Here is a 23,994-nt window from a genome sequence, read left to right on the forward strand (position 1 = left end):
AGAAAACTACAGCCAGAAAGCACAGCCTCAGGGCTGCTCTCCTTTCCAGAACAGCTAAATTCCCTCTTCACAACTATAGCACTGCAATTACATGCTTTCATAGCTGTGATGAAAACCACAACCTCCTTTGCTGCTCTGCAGAGAAATCGATGTCAAGAACTGCTACATACCAGAAAGTCAACTCTGCTTTCTGTGACTTGGAAAATGAGTGCAGCCCTGCCATGCTAGGGCTGGCAGGGCATGACAGCCATGGTAATAACAGCCATCTGCACCACTGGGAGCAGTACACCTACAGACTCTGTCCTCCTCCGAAAACATCTTCATCATCCCCATCACTGCAGTCAGTGGGGCATGGGAACTAAGCACTTTTTCCAAGACACTCTCCCCTTAGTTTTTACACATTTTCAGAGCCATTACAGATTCCTACTGGTAGCACTGCTGGGGGAGAAGTGTGGCAGGTCCACTGCCAGGTCTGTCCTTGACATAACAAGTAGCACAGGTCCTGAGTCCACAGGACAGATTAAAGTTTATCTCTAATTAAATGGTTCACCAAGTAAGCTTTAATAGGATGAAGGAACCAGGAAGAATCAGAGGTTTTGCTGGGGAGCTGCTTCAGTCTAGCGCTACACAAATCCACAGCGCTTGTTTTTGTTTAAATGGGTGCAAATGACACTCCTTCCCACCCGTATCATGACCCTAGTTTTAGCACAGTAAATTTTCATTAGAAACACAAACTTTACACTCTTAGAACTTTTGAAACAATTTCTTTTCAGTAGAAGTTTACACTTAATAAAGACAAAAATTGACTGTGGAGAAGTAAGCAAAGTACTGAAAGTAGCAAACACTTTCAAGTGTATTCAGTTGTGAAAACAGTTGGCATTTCACTCTCATAGTATACTATGTTGGTGTGGAAACCCATAAACATTTTATCATTGTATAATGAGATTTTCAGATCTGAAAGTTTCAGAAAGAAATGTGATGTGATCATTTTTGGAAGAGACAGATTTTAGTGGGATTTTTTCCATGTTTTCCCAATTGCTCTTTTCAAAACAAACATCATTAATTTTGCCTTACAACACTTGCAATAACTGAGTTTAAATCCGATACATAAGGAATACCCTGGAGGATTCCAAATGATGGGTCAGAGGGATGTGCCATACCTCATAGACGTCTACAAGCTGAGTACATGGGTCTTGAAAACATCTTTTATGAGTTTGTATGTTTACCCACAAGAATAGTTCTGTTACAAGTCATAGGTTAGGGAGAAATTGGTGAAGAGGTTGGAAAAACAGAATGAAGTCCAACTCCTAAATGTGAACAACAGCACAGGTATTCTGTAACCTTGAGCTTCCTTTCGCTTTTGCTTCTATTCTCTTTGAAAGGAAACACTAAAAGAAGTTTCATTTCCTTCAAACTAGGTAGGACCTCCCTCAGCATTTGGAATGAAAATTCACACAAACTTTCTTCAGCAGGCAGGATTCTTTCTTCAAGTTAGTTACTGTCTTTTGACTCTTCACATGGCTCCCTCAGATGAAATTTATTTCTTAAGAATTTATGAACCATGATAAACAGAGTAGGGGTTTGGAGGGGCTTTTTTTTTTTTTTTTTTTTTGTAAGTTTTTTGGTCTTTAGTGCATGTACTAAAATCTGTAAGAAGCTCCTGTTCTGAAGTGGATGCAGAGAGCTTCTTTGCATTAAGTAAAAGTGAACAGCAGTCCCACTAGCCCTGCTTAGGAAGGGACTGGGATGCTACAAAGCAGAAAGAGCACAAATTGTCACACTGGCTTTGCTGAGAAGTCATAGGAGGAGATCATGAGCTCACTTTCAAGAAAATGTTAATCTTCTCCATCTGACATGTGCTGGAATTACACAGATCTGAACTGTTCTGGCACACAGACTGAATGCTGAATAGAGCCAGACAAACTGCCTGCTGCCACGTTGTTGCCTTTGAGTGCTACCCACACACGTTAAACAGGGATTCAGGGATTGTTTTGCATATGATGGAAGAAAACCCAATTTTCCTGTAAATGGTTGAATACAGTGCAATACACCTTCTAAAGATGTTCCTAATAGTCAGGAGAAATGGAGACATCTTTATTTTAATTTTTTCCTGTAATTATACTGAGAACTCCCACCTGCATCTTGGCACTCAGGTTATGGATTTTGGGCAGGAGCCAAAATTTCACAATGCCCTGCAGCAACAGCGTAAAAATGAACTAACTCAAGTCTCTGCACTGGGATTTGAGATCCCAATTTTCCATGCCTACACTGTCAGCAGACCACACTGATGCCACCTCTAAGTCATTTTAAAGCATCTGCAGATAATTACGAAGCTGCTTACAATCCACAGTCTGTGTGAGGTGAAGGTGTCAAAACCCCAGGGAAACTTCATAGACACATTCTAAATCACTCATGTGCCTTTGGAAAACAACTATCTGGATTCAACAGTTTGGAAAAACAGTTTGCGAGGAGTCTTAGAGGTTTGAAAACCAACCAACCAAACCTAAGAGTGAGTTCATGATAACGAAAGCCCAAAAGGTACCTGGTGCCTTTCTGTCATACACCAGCTCTGCGGGAGAAACTGCAGTATCAGACAAGTCTGGGTCTCTCCGTACCTTAACCAAAGCCTTCATCTCCTAAAAAAAAATCCTATTTCCAGCGTACCCTGGCGGAGGCTGCTCAGAAAGCTTGCCCAGAAACGCCCTGCGACTTGACGGCTGAGAAATCACACTCCACCTCTGCGGCTACAGGCGGGAGCTGGCGGATCCCAGCAGCACCCGCAACGCCCCCCACACCCGGAGGGATAGGCCGGGGCGGGGCGCGGGGGGGCGGGTTCCGATAGCTCCGTTCGGCCCCGCGGGGCGGGGAGTGCGACGGACGGGTTGGGGGGCCAGCGCTTCGCCGCGGGTTAGAGGGTGGTGAGCCCTTCAGTCCCGCTTGCTTCAGCCCGGTCCTCCCCTCCCCGCCGCCGCTCGGGAGCTTCAGGCGAGCGCTGCCTGGCCATGATGCTGCCCGCAGCCGGCCCCAGCCCCGCGCAGACTTGCGCGGCTGTGCTCGTCGCCGCCGTGCTCCTGCAGTCCGTCTGCGTGGCCGTCACCTTTCTGTACTTCACCAACGAGCTCAAACAGGTCGGTGGGGACAGGCAACTGGGGGGGATCCCGCTCTCTCCCTTTCTGTCTGGTCAAGGGAGGGAAGGACAGACAAAAGCGTGTCCCCGCTCTGTGCAGAAGCCGGCGCAGGGCCGCGCAGCGTTCGGCGGTGAGAGTGGAGTCGCCGGCAGCCTCCAAGTGTTTGTTCAGAGCAGAGCCCAGCCCAGAGCCCACAGACAAAGAGCTCCGCTCTCCGTGAGCCTGCTCTTTGTGCAGGCTTTCCTGGGGCCCGGGGGTGCACGCAGGGGAAGAACAATTAAAAAGTTTTTGCTTTTTAAGTAGCGCATTTTTGCAGGGAAGTAGCAAATGTGCTCTTTATCAGAGCGCCAGATCTGCTACGGCATCCCACTGTGCTGCAGACACGTTGGTAGCGCTGGGAGGACAACAGCAGCCTCCATCAGCTGCATATTCATGGGGGCAACAGGGACAAAAAGATTTAAGAACAGCTGAGGTACCTTTTAAACGCCTTCTTTAGGAAAAATACATAGTTTTAAGTCAGTGACTAATCCCAAAGGGGTTTGATTCCCGCAGCAAACACCACTGAATTCCTCAGAATGACTTGTAGAGTGCCCATTGTATTGTTTAGATGCTTCGGTCTCCTTGCAGCCATCCTTCAAGCCTGCTAACTACCACTTAACCCTTTCCTATTCCTGCAAAAGATCATTTGCATTCCAAGAAAATTATATTTACTTGATAGTCCCATGAGCCTTTAATGTGTATGCTCCTGCTTTTCATTTACCCCTAGTCCTCAAGGTTTTCCTGAGTGTCTTGCCCAAAATTCACTGCCTTGCTGTGGTTTGGGTTGGAAGGGACCTTAAAGATCCTCTAGTTCCAACCCGCTTGTATACTGTAGTTACACAACTTCAGAAAGTATTGTACAAATGTAAAATACTGTGTTACTTGTGAGTTTATTTATTTAATAAGTGCAGTCTTCTGCGATGTCAGAGTGCTCTGTGAAGCAAATGTTAAAGGGTGTACTGTATTTTATAGTAAGAGGCAATGCTCATACTTTGGAAATGTCCAAAATGGATTTTCCTGCTGAGTTTATAGTTGTGGCTGTCCCATATTTGGTGAAATGTGGGAGTCACAGAAATGTTTTGAGTTTACAAAATCATATTACATAATACTGCTAATGGAGAAAAGTATATAAATGCACTCTCAACAGTTCATGCATATGGTTCAAAGTCCTTTGCTTAACAAGCTTGCCAATCTTAAGTAATTGGTAACCATGCTTATCTTTCCTGGTATTCAAACACATACACCTGGGACACAATCATATCTCGTGATACTTGCCCAAAATACAGCTGGTTCTGAGTAAGCCTGCATTTAATGTGAAAGCTAAATCTGCCACACACCCCCCCCAAGTTCTGCTGGGCTACTAAGTAATGTTGCTGGCTCTGGAGGGAGTACCTTAAGCACGTACTCTCCTGCCTGTGCCATCTGGTGCACAATGAACAAGGAAGAAGCTTTACCTAGAAAGAAACACAGTCTCCTACCCCACATCCACATATTGCATTTGGAATAAATCTCAAAAAACAAACAGTGATTTTTGTGTGTCCATTTTTCTTCCCTTTGTTGTTCACAATATTGGCATTTCTACACCTTCACCAAATTGTTATGAGTGAAGAGACAGCAGATATTTTTATCTTTGCAAATAGAGTAATGTAGAACTAGCAGGTATTTTTTCCTCATAGTAATCTGGGTATAGCTATGAATATAACCATTTGTTTAACCGTTTTGCTTTGGGAGGAAGTGCTGAGACAACGAGCACAATAAAGTTCATTATGCTTCAGGATACAGGGCTGCAAGAAAAATATCCTTAGACTTCCTTCTGTTTTGAAAACATAGTTCACACACTACTAGGATAGGATAGAAGGTTTACAAGATAGCATTTCTGTAGGACTTGCATCCTCAGACTTAAGTGATGCAGATAAAACCTCATTTGAATAAGTCTTACAATACCCTGATGCCTGGCTTTCTCTACCTATACAACAGAAATACCAATCCTTCAGTATCATATGGTGCTGATGCAAGGTTGCATTCAGGAGGATTTCAAAATGCATGAAAAATGCTGTTACAGTGCCAGGATAGTAAATCTGTTTTGTGGGAAAAGTATTCAGGTAAGGAGAAGGCAGAGGTCCAGGACTGTTTGCTTCCAGATTATAGGGCAAAGCTCAGAGGTGAGCTGTAGCAAACCTGATAGGAAAATAAAAAGTAACATCTCAACTGCTCACGTATGTTTGGGGTTTTTATAACTCTTCAAACTACTTTGTTATAGAACTATAGTTAAATCTGTGAGAGCCCTTAGTTGTAAGTGCAGTTTTACCCTAAAAAGAATGTCATTTTAATCATCTTGAGTTCTTGAAACAAGAAAACTGGTTTAAGAAAATATTCAGCAAAGACAGAGAAACCTTCACAAGCACTCTTCATGGTGGTCTCATTTCACTCTGATGCCTACAAAATCATTTCAAGTAATAGGTGAAGCTTGGTGGAATCTGCTGCAGCAAACCAAAGGTGCTGTTCAGCCACGTAGGACTTGCGGGATAGTATGGGTCAATTCTCCTAATCCTCCTGAAGTTGGAAATCTCCCCCTAAATGCCTTTGTTTTCTAACAGGCAGGAAAAGTGTGGAGTGTGAAGGAGGAAGTGACTCCATTTGTTGCTTTCAATACCTCAGTCTCAAAGACAGCTGAAACTGGTACTTGCAGAATAAATGTATCTGTTTAGCAAACCAGACCAAATGCCTGTAACATGAGAAGAGTGAAATGTTAATGTTACAACCAGAAGTCCATCTAAATGCTTTGCATGCTTATTGCCGATTGCTGTTCATTCCAAGCTGCTGTAGTACAGTCCTGGCTCAAGAAGCCTTACCAGTGTATACCTGATGCAGCAGCTGCTGCTGGGTTCAAAGCAAACAGGAGCTGATCTCTGCTGAGTGCAGCGCAGGTTTTGTGCTTGTACATTAAACAACAGCGCCAGCTGGAGTTACGTGTGAGGCCGCAGAGCTTGGGAAAAGCTTCCTACTATGATACAAACTCTCCCAGTCAGATTCCCATGGAGTCAACATGTGTTTTGCACTCTCTTCAAACTGATTTATCAGAAAAGAATCTGTTTTGTCTGTGACTAGAGGATGTAGACATAGACCCATTTCACAAGCACTCAGTATTTTATTTGGACCCCAATGTCATTTCTGTTGTCTGGACTTTGTTCTGAACTATTAGGTCAAATACAGTTTTGGAGATACCCCAAACTGGATATGGGGAGGATATGGTGTGGATATATAACAGCAAAAGCCTGGGTTGTAAATGCCATTGGCTAAAACGTCAAAATAGAAAATACTTTCAAGGTCTGGTTTTCATCCTCAATAATTTGTGAAGAAAAATCCCTTGTGTAAAATACATGTTTTCTAGAGCAACTAAAGAAGTCACAACATTAGTGATTTGGATATTGAAATTTCACAAAGCTTATTTAGATGTGTGCTGGATACCAGATTTATGTCCATGGAGATAATGTAAGTATGTTTTTGCGTATTAGATATGCCATCTAGTTAAATAATGATATAAAATCAAGATGAATTACTCATGCTGTGTATATAGTCATAACTTGCACCATACTAACAAATGCTTGAAAGAAAAGAAAGCATGTCCCTAAGGGTAGTAAATTTAGTGACATACCACAGCTGAACACCTGCAGGCACATCACAGGTGAAAACTCCTGGCTTTCCCTTCTGCTGCAGCTCCAGGACACATACTCGAAGAGCAACATTGCTTGTCTCACTGGGGAGGAAATCGGAGATTTCGTCCAAAAGTTGGATCTAGTTGAAAGTGAAGAGAGAGTGGCTGATCCCTGCTGGCAAGTAAAGTGGCACCTGGGAAAATTAATTAAAAAGGTATTTGGGAACCAACACACTGAAATGGTGTGCTTGGTGATACTACAATTCAAAGAAAACTAATAGCAGAATAAAGGTGGGGGGTCTCGGGGTGTTTTACTGCAGAGCAATTGTCAAGCCACAGCTTCAGCTGCAGAGTGCTTGCACTGAAGCCAAAACAACCCATGACAGTGGTTTCACTGCATTCAGGAAAACAAAACAAAGACAATAGTTTTTCACTACATAAATTTCAGTGATAGGTTGGCTTGTCTGAAATACCTCAGAAGTGTTTGACTTGAGCTTGTTTTCTATCTGACCATACAGATCATAGTGCTAGCAGGGGTGTCACTCCCTCTTTGGAAATACAGGGAAACTGGCATGAGAAAATGAGATGAAATGTAACAGAGGGAGAGGTAAAAAAGTGCTTGAGGAATGGTCTAGTCATGAGCTCTGTAATGTGTTGGGGAAGAAAAAGCAAGCAAGCACACAGCATCAAGCACACCACCTTCCCAGCTCAGCATTCTGAGAACACCATCTCCCACACTATTTACACATAATACATATAATTTGTGCTACAGAGAAGAAAATAAGCCTGGCTGAAAAATAAGAAAGGCTAAAATCTTCTGTAGTGGTTTTCAAAATACCATATCCAGCACATAAAAAAAGTTCATCCATAAAAATTTCAGCTGAAACTTACCTAGCACATCTTGCAGTCCAAAATATATCCTCTTATTATCTTCAGAGATCTCAGCTCCTTCAGTGGAAATTCTGTCAGTGATGTCCCTGAACTTTGCATAAAGAAAACATTGTTTTATTTGGTGAACATTTAGACATCTAGTATACCTACTTGCTTCCTGATGGCTTAAAAAAAGATAGCCTGAGTGCCAGAAATCATAAATTGTAAGAATAGTTATAATAATATGACAGGAAGGGAAGGTAAAGGAAAGGAGGGAAAGGGAAGGCAGAACCCATCAGTATGTGACAGTACAGGGCCCATGTTAGTCACGCAGATAAATCATGGTAAACTGTCAGCATGCTTGCTGCAGCTGCACCATTGTCAGTGATCAAACCAGTTTGTTTCAGCAGTCAGCAAACAGTCAGAAAAAAGAGGAACACACAGATATATGCTGGCTTAAGACCTCGCATAGGGGTATAAAACAAAATGAAATTTTATTTCTCAGAGCTAAGATCACACAGAAGTGCACACTACCAAGTATTCTGCAAATGGAAGCCAGTGCTTGTACACTGTATCTCTTATTTGAAAAAAGCATGAAGATCAAATTTTCCAATAGACTTAAAGCCCACATGGCTGAGCTATCTTGAAAATGTTATCCTGTGTATTTCATTACATAAAAAATGTAAACATAGTAATACTTTATTGCAACAAATTAATAGGCCTTTTTTATTTGCTTGATGATCAAATCCAGAATACCCCTTTGTTTATGAATTGAGATAGGAGTGTCTTTTTCCTGAATCCATCGGTTTCTGAACTAATTTGTTTTCTCTGTATTTGTTGGCAGATGATGTCAAGGAGCTATGAGGAAAACATATCTGCAGTCAATGGTATTATTTTCTTATCTGTGGCAAAAAGTTGCAGCTTGTGGCACCTGATACGTAGTGACTCAGTTCATAAAAAGTGCAGAAAACACTGAAGATCGTGTACTGGCAGTGATTAGTGGTTAGAGCAAGGTAACCAAGGGGGATGCTGAAGGCTCAGCTTCTAGACCTCAGTCCCACAGTGTTATGGGACTGTTTAAACAGTCTGCTCTCCTGGAAACAAGCAGCACTGAACTGCTGTACACATAGATCAGCTAAGGAATAGCTTTGCTGAAGATTGTACAGCCCTAAACACATTGAGCAAAAGCATCACAACCTCCCAAGTAGAAATTTGGTGTAAAGATTATGAATGCTTAACCATTAAAAATGCTGATCGTGAATGTAAAAATCTGGTACTATGGGTTGTTTTAAGTTGTCTATCAGTAATTTTGAGGCTGGGGGAGGAGCAAAAGGAGAACAAAGAGGCATATAAAGATATTTCAAGGAGAGCAAGAGCAAAAGAGAAATTTGAGCCATATTAGTCGATGTACAGCATTCAGTGTATGATTTAGTCAATTGAAAAAATGAGATACCTATTCCTTAAAATTGGGTCAAACGGGACAGGTGTGCTTTATAACATTCTTACTTCTAACATGAGGTTCCCTTTCTCCTCTTTCTGTAGCTGAAAGAACCATGACGCTGCCACACAACGAAAGGCAGCAGCCACTCAGCCCCATCAACAGGATCGCGGCGCATCTGACAGGCAACAGCAATAGGAAGAGTTCCCTGTCACCACGCAGTAAGAAAAAGCCTTTAAAAACAGTTAAAGATCACAGAAGTTACACCCTCATTGCTAGCCTTGTGCTTATGTACCCTTTTTAGTACTTACATTGAGTTAATAGTAAGAAACAGATCATTAAAGTCTTCTTGTCCCAGACAATAGTTTTTTCAGCTAATTCTTGCAGAACAGGAGAAAGCCTGTTCTCTCTGGGTACCTCCCTAACCTTTCTTCTTGAACCTTCGTTAGAGGGGGAAAATAATTATCCTTCTTCCTAATGTTAAGTTTTCCTTTTTTCTTTCCTTTAATTTCCTTCTGTTAGTTCTGTGAATCCCAGCTGCTATGGTGACAGACCTATTAGAAATGCAAGACAGACAGGAGGGACTTGACATTCAGGCCATATTAATGAAAGGCTTGGTAGGGTTTCTGCAGCTTTGGAGGGTATCAGACACAAATGGATCTTTTAACTTTGTTTCTAAGTAATAACATAATGATTTTTCTTTTATTTATGGATCACAAAGATTATAAATAAAGGTAGTCGATGTGAATTCCCACATAGAGCTAAACAGCTTGCTTCTGAACCTTCAGATTGTTTTGAGAATTGGCCTAAGAGAACCACTGGGAAGAGCAGATTTCCCTAGTTTGTTATTAAAAACTGGACACCCCAACTAGCAGACACTTGGCTTCACTATCTGGCATGTAATTTAACATTTTCTGTCTTTTTTTCTCAAGTAGATTCCGTGGGCAGAAAAGGGAGCGGACAAAAAATAAGCAACTGGGAATCGTCAAGGAAAGGCCACTCTTTCCTTTACAACGTGGAGCTGAGAAATGGCGAGTTAGTGATACCCCAAACGGGCTTTTATTACATCTACTCACAAATTTATTTTCGTTTCCGTGAAAACGAGAATGAGGATTCAGATTTTTTGGCACAAATCAGGAATCCCAAGCAGCTTGTGCAATATGTTTACAAACTGACAAATTACCCAGAGCCCATTATGCTCATGAAAAGTGCAAGAACAAGCTGCTGGTCTAAAAAGGCGGAATATGGACTTTATTCCATCTACCAAGGTGGAGTGTTTCAGCTGAAAAAAGAAGACAGGATTTTTGTCTCTGTCAGTAATGGTGATATAGTTGACATGGACAAAGAAGCAAGTTTTTTTGGAGCCTTTCTGATTGGTTAAACGGTGAAAATCATGCTCTGAAGGAGCCATTTTTCTGTGTCAGGATCAGTTTAAAATTCTCTAAACCAGGGAATAATAAGCAAGCACTGTAGCAATACCAACAATACCAGACTCCCCTTTCTTAGCTCATTCATTGCAAAGTCTGACCATGCCAAATACTCTCCCACCAGACAGGAAGGAGCAGCCGCAGGAGATGGTGCTGTTTTGGCAGGCTCCACTGCCTAGCCAGGCTGGGAACATGCAAGGATGTCACACCACAGATAATACCTTTGGCCGGAACCCCGGGCAGGTAGGTGCTCACCACCACCTCCGCAGAGGTGCTCCACGCCAGCTCAGTCGCAGCAGGTGGGATGGAGGATGCTCCAGGTCTAGTTACTCAAGGGTGAGACTGGGCATCAAATTTTATTTGTGGTCTCTGTTGGGATACCATCTTGAATATCTCAGCTCTGGTAAGAAGCCTTTGCAAGTACTGCTTCCCAGATGCCTGTGTAATTACTCTGGAAGCTTTTGTTTGAACCTGAGTTTTACAAAAGTTGGAAGTCTATCAGAAATTCAAAGTGCACACCTTTATCTCATCTAACCACTTAAGCACCTAATCAATTTTAAGTACATGAACAGTCGCGACTAAATCAGGGTATTTACATGCTTGAAATTAAATATATGCTTAAGCAGTTTTCAGAATCATGGCTTGAGTAAACACATTAGCCTGTCTTCATCAGGATATTGTACATAAAACAAGCTGCTGAAGTGACACAGAAGAGGTTTTGAAATCAATCAGTATTTTGATCAGCACATTACAATAGTGCCTATTTACTTAATTGCTGCGCTACAAAGATTTCACCAGGCTTCCAAAAGGTTTAGTAATGTACTTGCTGTTGCACTTGTTGACAGCAAGTACTTGATCCAGAAAAAAAAGGTGTTTTTCTGTAAATACTGAATTTTATTAGACATTTGCCACAAATTAAGCATGACATGGTTCTTCCAGATTTATTTGTACTGGCATGTATTTGGTAATATGTAATGCAGTATAACACACCCTGATTACTAATATTTTGACGAAACAAACAGAACTATCTATACTTAAACAAGAGCTGCATATTTAGGTAATGCTCTTTTGATTTTATTTTATTTTTTGGAATGGGTGGAAAATTTTCATAATTTTTTTTAACCATAATTTTTTTTAAGATGGCACTATTTTTTTTAACTCTATGAGTCAGAATATTTTATATAAAAAAAATAAAGGAAAAAAAAGATTTGCAAGTGTAAACTGTGGACTAGGTGCACAGGAGTTAAGTAGCATAAATCAGCACATGCACAGCATTGCCAGTGGAGTGATACCACTTTGCATTTTGCCCAGATTCAGAGAAAACTGGGGAAAAAAGAAGGTGAAAGTGTAAAAAAAAAAAAAAAAAGAAATAATTTGAGGGAAAGGGAGTCAGTTGTTCTGCAAAAGTTACTTTACATCAACAGAACGATGCCAGGAAAAGGTCTGGTTGTCTGTTTTTTTAATACACGAAGGTTGCCGTGGGAACCCTCACATTCATCTCCACATTCTGGTAATTAAATCACTGTACAGCCTTTGCATACGAGCCTCAGGAGTAAACATGCATCGTTCATCTTGCTACTTTGTCAACAAGAGGATATGAATAAACAGAAGCCCCTAAATTTATTTTGTCATTGAGAAAAGCAGGTACATCAGTTCACTTAAATACCTGTGTTTGAGCAGCAAGAGAAGAATTTCAGGAATAACTCTTTATGACAGGCTAAGTAACACACTACCGTAAACCTAAAATGATGAGGTTTGACTTTGCCTACTGTTCTAACATAGCGTCACGCATACTGTGTTCAGTGGTAATCACATATGTAAAATTCTTCATCTTTTACTGGAACTCTTCGGTTTGCCTCATTCTCAAATCGTGTTTCAATAGAGAACAAAATATTTCTACAGTTTTCCTCCTGATTCCAGCATGCCTGCCCAGAAAAAGCTGGGAAGAACAAAGCCGTTCTCTACATATCTGGATGTCTGCTCTATTCATGGCTTTTGTAAGTTCTCCTTGCAAACAGACCAGGCTTTTTGATCTCAGCACAGGATTGACCCGCATTATCGGGTTTGAGGGGGGTTTTAGCAATTTATTGTGTTAAAAAGTTGATTTGATTTTTAAATGTTAATTTAGGTGCTTATTCAAAAGAAATTTTATTTGAACTGTGAAAAAGTATTTTGGATTTACTGGTGGCAGCTTAGACCCAGAAACCCTCCCTATGGCTAAGGCCAATTTGCGTGACATAGGAGTTGTGGCTGCTAGAAAAGACTGGAAGGAAACCAGTGGGGACTCCATAAACTTGCAGCTGATGCTAAGACAAACTGTCTATTACATATAGATTTTTTTGCTCCATGTTCTTTCCTCAACTCTTGGTATATAGCACCGTGCCTGCTGTTGCTTGGGGAATGCTCCGTGGTATTGCCTTCCTTTTTTATCCAAATATACATATTATTGGTCTCTGCCTGCAGAGCGTATCACAATAGGAATCACACTGAATAATCCTATTTTATTTCTGAACAATCAAAAGGCATGCTTTCCGGATATTATCATGGGGAGAGATTATCAAGCAATATCCTACAGGACACGTTTGAAGATGTTTGTACATTTGCACCCTGAATCATACTTTTCATCTCACTTTATGTCAAATGGCGAATGTAGCAAATTTTTATTGGTGGATGTAGGTTGTGGTAACATGTACAGATTGTAATTTTTCTACATGCATTTTATATAAAACATTTTTATTAAAAAGTTACTTAGTCTTGCAGTGATTACTGGTATCATCCTATGGCTTCTATAACAATGCTGTCTGAAATAATTTCTCTGACATTGGTTGGTATCAGTTATAACCCTTTAAATGCCACAAACAGTTGCAATGCAAAGGGCATAATGCAAACTACTGAGCAATGCCATACTGTGTAAAGCGATATGAGCAGCTTCCAGACCCTAGTTAGTGAGCACCATCTGGAAGCAGTATACTGAAGAAATCACTGAAAATGATCTCATGACCATAGTACAAAATGCCAAGCCCTTCTCTTCAGGTTCTTCTCATATTCTGGGCTTTGGCCATTATTTAAGTAGTGAGAAATCTGTTTTTTAGGGAAACATCTGATCCTTGTCCATTACCAAGCTACAGTAAAAGACATACGGAATTCAGAGGGACAAGGGCTATTTTCACAGATGTTGTAAAGCAGCAGTGAACTGGAGACCCCTAGTCTTGAAAACAAATGTACTCCCTGCCCCAAAAGCAAGCACAAGATATTGTTTGGTCTCTTCCCTTCTAAAATTTGCCACAACCAAAAAAGCATACAAAACCCAAGCGAACCCTGGAAACTCAGCAGGAGATGAAGACATCATCCAACCTAAGCCCCAGCCCTGAAGTGGGAGAGGGGGTGGTTTTATCCTGCTTGCGCAGAGAAGGCCTATGGCTGAAGCAGCAGCAACGTGGCACAGTAGGGAAACCACTTGCTTTTTGGGCACAAGCCTCCAGGAACATTGCCTCCCCCTTAGTCACCACAAGGGCTATTTCATCTCTGTGCGTCTTCTTTTGACATTACCTTCTCTTAGCAGTCCCCACTGTAGTATTCTCACCGTACTGGTCTCTAGAAGACCCCCACATCACTGTTACACACACTGTACATCTATGTGACTAACAAAAGGATACTTGACTCCCTAATGGACTCATAAGCTAAATAAATGCATTTAGCCCTGTGTTTGTATTAGGCTTTATTTGGAATAGATGGGCATGTCTCAAGCCTCAGTAATCAGACATGTAGGTCTGTTTACGTGGCTCTCCTCATCCACACCAAACTCCACTGGAATCAGTATGCCAGGTCTAGGGATGAGCGGCCCCAAATTGCAGGGGTGCCCACAGGTTTTCAAAAGAAATTATTCCTTTCATACAGACTGCTTTTATTTCAGCAAAGGGTTTTCACTTTTCTGGTGTTTCCATGGCAAAGAGAACATGCCAAATTAACTGGCTTTTATTGTACCTTCCATTACTTCATGGAAATGGACTTCTATTTTTTGCCTCTCTTTGCCTTAGTAAATGTAATTATTATTGTTTGTATTGCAGCAGTATTCACTGCCTATTCAGGATCAGGGATGCATTTGCTGTAATCCATGCAAACAGTTAAGCCTGATTCATACACTGAGGGTTTGAAATTCATAATTCTAGTTGTCAGATTGCATCTAAATATTAGGTTCTAAGAAAAGTCTGAATGTAATGATCAATATGGCATAAATAGGCACAGTGAGACAAGATTTCATTCATCCCTCTAAGGCACTTTATTCAGTAGCAGAAATGGAAGATAAATTAGGATATTGCTGGGTCTGATCCAATTTTCACAGATTGAGTTTGGGTTGGTTTTTTTTCATGTAGAATTACATGGAAGTTTGTATCAGTTTTCATCAGAATTTTCCAAAACTTGGTTCTCCATAACTTTTCTCTATTAACAAGCTGAATTGCATGCTATATCATAGGTTAAAAATCCTGTTAAAAATCTGATTGCCAGGGTACCACAGTTAACTGCCTGACCACCACATCACTATTGCTTTGTAATACCACACCTCTTCCTGAGACTTTCATAATCCAAACATGTATAGACATTTCCATTAATTTCCTCTATAAGTCTTAAAAGTGACTTTTTGTTGTGACACTGGGGCATGACAGAAATGCTGTCAAACTGCTTTGATCTTGTCAGTGAGACAAGACTGCAACTTAGGGCAGAAGCCTGTTGGTTTAAGCAGCTCCCATTTTCATGAGCACATCACATATATATCACTCACAGCATTAACAAACATTAGGAAATCCAAAGTTGTTAAAACTGCCTTTCAGAAATCAGCAATTTAAACACCATAGAATTCAAGACACAAATTCCTCCTCAAGATACTTCTGATTGTGAATTCCTCAGCTCATATTATTCTCAATTTGTATCAAGTTATGGTTATTTAGCCCCTATAACTGGTGAGTGAAGGCAAAGTGGATTAACTGCAGATTTGCTATTGAATTGAGCCAAGTTATCACTCCCCATTTAACATGAGACAGAAGTATCAACAAGAAAGGATGGCCGAGAATAATTAACCGTGCAGTCCCATCCTGCATGTTCTGGCACTATCAGAACTCAAATCATAAGGAATATTAATAAACACATGTAAGTCAGGTGAACATTTCCCTCCAAAGCCAGGACAGCTTAGTCAAAACTGGTAGATCTTTTGAGATCAAATATATGTCTGTCCAATGATATGGAAAAAAAAAAAAAAAAAACAACAAACCAAAAAATAACCAAAGTTACAGGATACGTCTACTACTCTCATGCTAGAAATTATTATTTAATAAAATCTTTGTAGTTTCAACTCAGAGTAAACATACCTGTGACAAATTGTGCTGGTTTTGGCTGGGGTAGAGTTTATTTTCCTCATAGTAGCTGGTATGGGGCTATATTTTAGATTTGTGCTGGAAGCAGTGCTGATAATTCAGTGTTTACACAGAGTCAAGGTCTTTGGTGCTCCTCACACCCCCTTACAAGCGAGCAGGCTGGGGTTGCACAAGGATCTGGGAGGGGACACAGCCGGGACAGCTGACCCCAACTGACCCAAGGGCTATTCCATACCATATGGCATCGTGCTCAGCATGTAAAGCTGGGGAAGAAGGAGGAAGCAAGGGACGTTTGAAGTGATGGCATTTGTCTTCCCAAGTAACCATTAAGTGTGATGGAGCCCTGCTTTCCTGGGAATGGCTGAAAGCCTGCTTGACCATGGGAAGTAGTGAATGAATTCCTTGATTTGCTCTGCTTGTGTGCAGCTTTTGCTGTACCTATTAAACTGTCTTTATCTCAGCCCATGTTTTGTAATTTTACTCTTCTGATTCTCTCCTCCATCCCACCAGAAAGGAGCAAGTGAGTGGCTGCACAGCGCTTACTTGCCAGCTAGTGTTAAAACATGACACCAGTGAACCATGTTCTCTCTCCAGTTGGTGAACAAATCTAAAGAAGAGGGACGTTAATGCCCAGGGCATGACCTAGTGGCACAGTGAGCTGAAGAATAGTGAAAAACTAAGTCTAAAGCAGATGCTTCTGAATTAGTGGCATTAAAGCACCGCTTTGCTGATAAAAACCAACTCTGTTTTGAAGTCTGCTTGCAGATGTTTACTGCCACATAAACAACTATAAAGTGATTTGAGCACATTGTGGGTTTTATGGTATGAAGTTAGATTACCATTATTTCATCAACACTATTCACTGATGATAGTTGCAAAACCATAATCTTTGAAAGCATATACCAAATACTACCTTCTGTTCTTAAAATACACTTATAATAGAAGTCAAAACATCTTCTGCCCCTGGATATAACAACACCCCCTGCATTTTCTTTTCTATGAATTATTGTAGGTGCGTCATTTTTAAGTGGGAGATGTCTCCCTTGAAGTCTGTTTTCCAGTTTCTTCATCTCTTCACAATAAAACCACAATCATTCTATTTTCAAAGCCTTCAGATATTCCCATGACAACAAACAATGATATAAACAAGAATTAAAGCTTCATTGGATGAGAAGAAAATGGAAAGAATGGAACAGAAGAGAGAGATTTCAAAACTCCATAAAAAGAAACTCTCTTCTACCTTATCTCCAGTGCTCAACATAGCTTTAAAGATACTGAAAGAAGCACCAATATTTTAAAAGTTCCATGAAAGGTAGATGTCCATTATACTTTTTTAAATTATTTTTTAATGTCTGTTTTGTTCACACATCCAGATAGTGGATGAAACTGCACATAAAAAGTTTTTAACTTCAGCCTCTTTCTGTTAATTTCTCTCACCCCAATAACGTTAGCAATTTCAGTCTTTTCTGCAGTTGTTAAGGCAGCATAAAAGTATTGTTCTTGCACCTGAGGGCTAATAAATAACTCTCTGGAATCTAAAGCTATTTTCTCTCTCATATATATGAGAGCTCTTATACCTTCTATCATTGCTATCTTCACCATTGTCCTTCAGCATACGCAAAGCAGAGCCAGGAACTCATTATCATAAAGTTTGTGAGATGTCAATTCTCTATATCACATCAAAATCCGGCCTACAATTGCCAAAAAAAAAAAAAAAAAAGAATCAGAAAGAGTCATAAAACTGGAGCTGTTTTTCTCCTCCCTCAGCTGACATTTTTTCTGGCTCTGACCCCACGAAGGAAAAGCAGCCAGAGAAGATTTTGACTCACGGTACCCTTTAAATAAGAAGGGGCTCAGTGTTGCTGGATTCAAAGCACAACTGCTATTTTTGAACCCAGGGGCTCATCACTCAACACATCAAACTCACAATTAATTAAGTGTTAAGTCACTACATACAAGCTCAAATTGTCCAGAATATATGTACCATGGTACATCACTTTTTACTACTTGATTTTGCTACACACATCAGTTCAAGCATTATTTTAGTAAATAAAAATTAAAAACAAAAAGAAGCTTTTTGTTTCCCTGGGGAAAGTGAAATGGTCACTTTTGACAAGATACAGCTCAGCAAAAACTTAAAGAATTTCATTAGAATGAAGGATCCTCACTACACAGAGAAGTCATATTTATAGCTTCAGACCATTTTATCCGCTAAATATCAACATCCTGCAATGAATACCATTGGCCTGAGAATTTGTCACAAAAAGAATCCCAAAGTGAAATAATTCTTTATAATAATACTAAGTATTTGGCAGTTTAAATAAAGAGACAGTTACTAGCTCCTTCATGACACAGTGCAACGTAATTTAAATTAGATTTGACACAGCATTTTAGTATGAAATAACTGTACATTGGTGGCATGAAGCTGAAGATTTTTCTTCAGAAACCTATAAAACAATTACATACGCAGCTGGATAAACTAAGTGACAAGCACATTATGCTCTTTCTTCCTTTCAAGTGCAATTAATGTGTAGCCATCACCATAAAATTTAGCAACTGTTGAGTAACTTGCTACAAAACTATCTGACGGTTCAAGAGTGGGAACAATGAGTACTGATTCCAACAAAAATTGCGAAAATATATAATCCAAATTAGGATATGGGAAAGGCACTAAGGCTAATGCTTACATTATGACAGAAAGCAAATTACAGAAACAGGCACAGGAGCACAGACAGCACTTGCACTACATCTCTTCACAGCTGTGAAATCATAACGCTAGTAGGTGCACACGTATGGGAGTGCACGTATGGGAAAAAACTCATACAGCTGTTTCTCAGCTGAATTAAACTAGATGCACAGAGTCGAAGCCCTGGCTGCCACCTGAGACATGGGGTACAAGGGGGAAGGATGTAGCTCCTCTGGGTAGAGGAAATACAGGAGTGAAAAGAGGTTGTGCAGTAGCACACTCTCACAGACACTTTCAGGGGACGAGTTGGAAAGGAAACGGAGAAACCCTTTTCATGTGTGCTGAGGGGGGGTGGTGTCATTTTACTGTCCCTGGTCTCACCTTGTGCTGCTTCCATCTGATTCCTTCTCAGGTACGATACTGTCATTTAGTAGTATATATGAGTCTGCAGTGACAAAACACACAGTACAGAAAAGTAAATGTCTGCATGGGGCAGAGCACAGGACAAGAGAAACATGCCAAATCAAAATTTAATTGTAGGTAAACCATGTAAAAGAGAGTGATGACTGCAGCTTCACTGAACTGGAGCCTTTACCGGGCTCCTGCCAAGATCCAAGGGCAAAACAAAGGTACGAATAGAGGCGGCAGAAACTGCAGCCACCCCTGTATTCCTACACCCACCGCGACATCTTCACGAGCCCCGCAGTACTGCGCACCCCGGACACCAGCAACTCTATGTGCGCGGGCAAGGAGCGGCATCCCAGCTGCAGGCAAGGGAGCCACTGCACTCTGGAGAGTGCAACTGCCCTTCGCAGCAGCGACTGGTGGTACCCGCTCCAACAGGAGCTCCCGGGCAGGAGCGTGCAGGAGCTGTGCAGGCAGCGGTGCCGGGCGAGGAGCGTTTGTCCTGGGTGGGAAGCGCTGGGTGAAACCCCACAGCCCCGCGCCGGGACTTGGGAAGAAAGTTTAAGCGATGCTGCCGGTGCGGACCTTGCCAGTGAGCGGGATCTGCGCTGCGGGGCTGGGCTAATTCTTCGCCCTGCGGCGCCAGCCCCGGAGCTGAGCCCCAGAGCAGCGCGGCGCCGCTCCGCGCCCGCGGAGCCAGAGCACCCACGTCTCACGTGACGTGCCGGGGAGTGCAGCCCCTCTGTCCCCCCACCTCAGGGCCGGGGGGGGGGAGCAGCAGCACCCGGAGAGAGGCGGAGCGGGGCCGACCGTCCTTCCCCGCCCTCCGCACCGGCCCGAGCAGAGCGGCGGAGGGCGCGCAGCGGCGCGGAGGCCAGGCTGGGGCTGCTGGGGCGCGGGGGGCTCCGCGGGCGAGCCGGGCGGTGATGCGCAGCCCGCGGCAGGATGCGGGAGGGGAGCGCGGGCAGCCGCGAGGCGGAGAACCGAACGGGCGGCGAGCCCCCGCTGCACCTGTTTCCCGCACCCGTGCTTACAGGCATCACGGTCGCCTGCATCCTCCTCTTCGTCATCGGGATTATTGGCAACCTCATGACCATGCTGGTGGTGTCGCGGTTCCGGGACATGAGGACCACCACCAACTTCTACCTGTCCAGCATGGCCTTCTCCGACCTGCTCATCTTCCTCTGCATGCCCCTGGACCTCTTTCGCCTCTGGCAGTACCGGCCCTGGAATTTCGGGAACCTCCTCTGCAAGCTTTTCCAGTTCATTAGCGAGAGCTGCACCTACTCCACTATCCTCAACATCACTGCCCTTAGCGTGGAGCGGTATGTTGCCATCTGCTTTCCCCTCCGAGCTAAAGTAATCATCACCAAGGGGAAGGTCAAGCTGGTCATCCTTTTCCTCTGGGCCATCTCCTTCATTAGCGCTGGACCCATCTTCATCTTGGTGGGGGTCGAGCATGAGAATGGCACAAACCCCCTCAGCACCAACGAGTGCCGAGCCACAGAGTATGCCATCCGCTCAGGGCTCCTCACAATCATGGTATGGACCTCCAGCATCTTCTTTTTCCTGCCTGTGTTTTGTCTGACCGTGCTGTACAGCCTCATTGGGAGGAAGCTCTGGAGGAGAAAGAGAAAGAACATTGGTCCAAGCACTGTCATCAGGGATAAGAACAACAAGCAAACTGTGAAGATGTTAGGTATGACTCTTCTTGCACTGTTCTTCCAAAGGATGCATGTGCTTGTGTTTCTGGGTGTGTGTGTTGTGTGTGTGTGAGAGAGAAAGACTGAGAACACTCGGTAGTTCTCTATAGGTGTTTCTCAAAGGAAAGCATTTATCGAAAATGCTTCATACAAAGTGCTACACCTCAAGGTATTGTAGAATAACTCTTCCCTCTCCCTACATTTGTTTCTAACTGGTTTGAGCTGAAGACTCTGAAGCAGCTAAACGTTAATAACAATCACTGGCAAGGACAAATATTATGGTTATAATTAGCTAGTGCCCTGGAGATTCTTTAACATTTTTCCTCTTTTGTTGTGAGTACTGATGTTATTTACAGAAAGATAGTTTATTTCATTTTTAAACAACAGGAAACCTTTCTCAAGCCACAAAGTTGAACTGCAGACTAAGCAAGCAGGATATAATGTACACTTAGTTTCATATGGAAAGAGTGCTGAGGTTTTAGCAAATTGGGGTTATATCATAAGATTACATGGCCATGCTTGTAAAATTAATCTGCCTTTTTATATTAGCAAAACACCAGGATGTGCTGAACAGGGAGCACTGCATCTCCTTTGAGGTCTGTGATCCTGTAAATTCTCACTGACTTCAAGAAGACAGGATCAAGATGACAGACACTGTCATTCCTAACTTTGTATATTGACATTGCTGAATGGTTTAAACAACAGTTACTGCTAGCACCTGGAAACACAAATTTTAACATACTAACTCAGCGCATGTTGTGGAGTTCAATGCACAAAGCCAAAAAGTTGTTCTGCAGCTTAGTGCCTAAAAACTGCAGAATCCTACTGCTGCTGAGTACCTTTATTGAAGCAAAAGTCCTCTGCAGAGCAAGTCATCCCGTGGATTTCAGCAGCAATGAGATGCTTTATGTGAAGAAGGTTTCATGGGCAGCAGCACTGCTGTGCTCATTTCAGCTGTGCTGAAGTGATGGGCTAATAAGCTCGATGAAGAGGTGACAGCGTGTCCTAAGTACCTTTAAATATTAAATGGGAGCCTAACTGATATTTTGTTCATGTCCTACTTTATTATTATGCAATAGCAGGAAGAATAACAAAACCCACAGCATTCTTTGTGCCCTTTCAGCTACATTTTATGATCAACAGGATTACTTCAGTCTGGTCTGACCTTGGAAGTAATTCATCATTTACACTTCTAGAGTTTCAGGATTATGAATGTCTACTTAGAATAACTAAATTGCTAGCATATATTACTACCATGTTTATATTTCTGCATACTTAACTATAAAGAATTTTGAAATAATAGCTGTTTATTCCTGCCCTGACACATTGCCACAAGCATTACAGTATTTCAGACACCTTTTTCTTTTTTTTTCCTTTTACAAGGTCTGAAAACCAAGCAAGACAGTGGCAAGACCATCCTCTGACAGGGAGCCAACATTCTCTAAGTGATAACAGTCTGATGGAAAGAAAAGAAATTAGTAAGGGCTCAGAATGAGCAGATACTCAATACTGTCTGCTCTCACTGGTGTTGATGTTCTGCATGGAACATCAAGTAAATGGGATTAGCATCAGCACCCCTTCTAAATTGTAGAGAAAGGTTATGCTTCTAGGTCCTCAATTAAACATACAGACATACAGTTGCAAAGGAGTTATCATACCCAGTTCCTATTGAAATCAAGGTGATTCTACATGCGTGAAGATCAAACTGTCAAAAGCCTAACTAGGAATATACATGCCTACATATGAAAATATTGATGCTTAAAATAACTATAACTATGCTTAAAAGCCTATTCATACTGACCATCATGGTAGTATTCATTACATGCATTAAGCTCCACTTGTGAGCAAGGGAAGCATTATCTGAATTCTGTAGGTGAAGATACTGAGGAAAAAATTGAAGTGGTTGGCTCAAGAAGATGCAGAGCTGAAAAACATACTCTGAACCTCAGCCCCGTGCCTTATAGTCCACCATAAGTCCTGCATAAGTATCTATTTAAACTTGAGAATGCTTGTTGAGGAAGTTGTTGGGGAAAGATGCCTATAATAATTCCTCTTAGCTCTTTGAATTTTGTTATCTGCTGGGACTTGACAAGAGAAAGCAGGATTGCTTACATGGGAGAACAGGTTAACAGGTGAAAATGGCTTAAGAATGTCAAAAACACCTTGCTCAAATTTTCCAGGTTTTCTTTCTCTGGTGTATTAATACATACACTCAAGCATTGTGAAAAATAAGAAAGGTAAGAAAGATCAATAACACACAGGAAATAAACAGAAAATGTTTCCCTTTCTCTAGGGTGGAAATTCAAATGGGCCAGTGTTCAAAGCTCACACGTACATTAGTTTTACATATAAATGCAATCATAGTGATAGTATAATATTACATATATACTATATAACTATGAAGTATATATATTTAATTTTATTGGAGTAACTCATGTTCCAAAAAACAGACAAACTGCAGGGGTGCACCACTTTTCTGTTCTTACCTTGGCATGCGTGCTCTAGAAGTCCACATTCTGGTGGTTTGTTTTATTTTTGGGCCTTTGCCTTAAATAATTTTGCTTTCCAGTGATTATTCTTTGTTATAAACCACAGAGTTGAGTCTGTCACATTATACATAATTTTCTTTTGTTAAACACTGCAGATGATAGATCATTATACTGTTTTTGTCACCATTTTGATTCATTCTCTATTTATGAAAGCCTAAGTTTCATAGGTTGGAAGTGTGCTACATCATATTAGTTGTGCAATATACAGGCAGTCTGTTTAGATTTGATCAATGTGTTTCAAGTGGTGCTAATTTATACCTCAGAAATTGTATTGAGAGACACAAACCTGAAAACTTATGGGACGCTTTTTCAAACTTTGTGATTAATTTCTTAAAGAAATAGAATTTTAAAATAGAATTTTAATTACCCATATTTTAATAATCATTCTTAACACAATTTCTTCTGCTGTTTTTATTTTAGTTGTGGTGGTATTTGCTTTCATACTCTGCTGGTTGCCTTTTCACGTAGGACGGTATTTATTTTCCAAGTCCTTTGAAGCTGGATCCTTGGAGATAGCAGTGATCAGCCAGTACTGCAATTTGGTGTCCTTTGTCCTCTTCTACCTTAGCGCAGCCATCAACCCCATCCTCTACAACATCATGTCAAAGAAGTACCGAGTTGCTGCTTGCCGCCTGTTTGGACTCAAACCCCTTCCAAAGAAAAGACTCTCCAGCACAAAGCAAGAAAGTTCGCGTGTTTGGACAGAACCAAGCGTTATCACATGA

The 23,994-nt window shown here is 41.6% G+C and overlaps 2 protein-coding genes across 2 annotated transcripts; both read left to right on the forward strand.

Moving 5' to 3' along the window:
• Window positions 1-3,002: 3,002 nt before the first annotated feature.
• Window positions 3,003-10,511, forward strand: TNFSF10 (TNF superfamily member 10; the record flags this gene model as incomplete). Its single annotated transcript, XM_080623743.1, has 5 exons — window positions 3,003-3,128; window positions 6,885-7,037; window positions 8,537-8,579; window positions 9,235-9,351; window positions 10,063-10,511. The coding sequence occupies 5 exons, from the start codon at window positions 3,003-3,005 to the stop codon at window positions 10,509-10,511; spliced, it is 888 nt and encodes a 295-aa protein (XP_080479869.1).
• A 9,451-nt stretch (window positions 10,512-19,962) lies between these two features.
• Window positions 19,963-23,994, forward strand: GHSR (growth hormone secretagogue receptor; the record flags this gene model as incomplete). Its single annotated transcript, XM_080624291.1, has 2 exons — window positions 19,963-20,716; window positions 23,690-23,994. The coding sequence occupies 2 exons, from the start codon at window positions 19,963-19,965 to the stop codon at window positions 23,992-23,994; spliced, it is 1,059 nt and encodes a 352-aa protein (XP_080480417.1).

The sequence above is a fragment of the Psittacula echo genome (assembly GCF_963264785.1).
Source record: "Psittacula echo genome assembly, chromosome: 7".
Taxonomy (NCBI): domain Eukaryota; kingdom Metazoa; phylum Chordata; class Aves; order Psittaciformes; family Psittacidae; genus Psittacula; species Psittacula echo.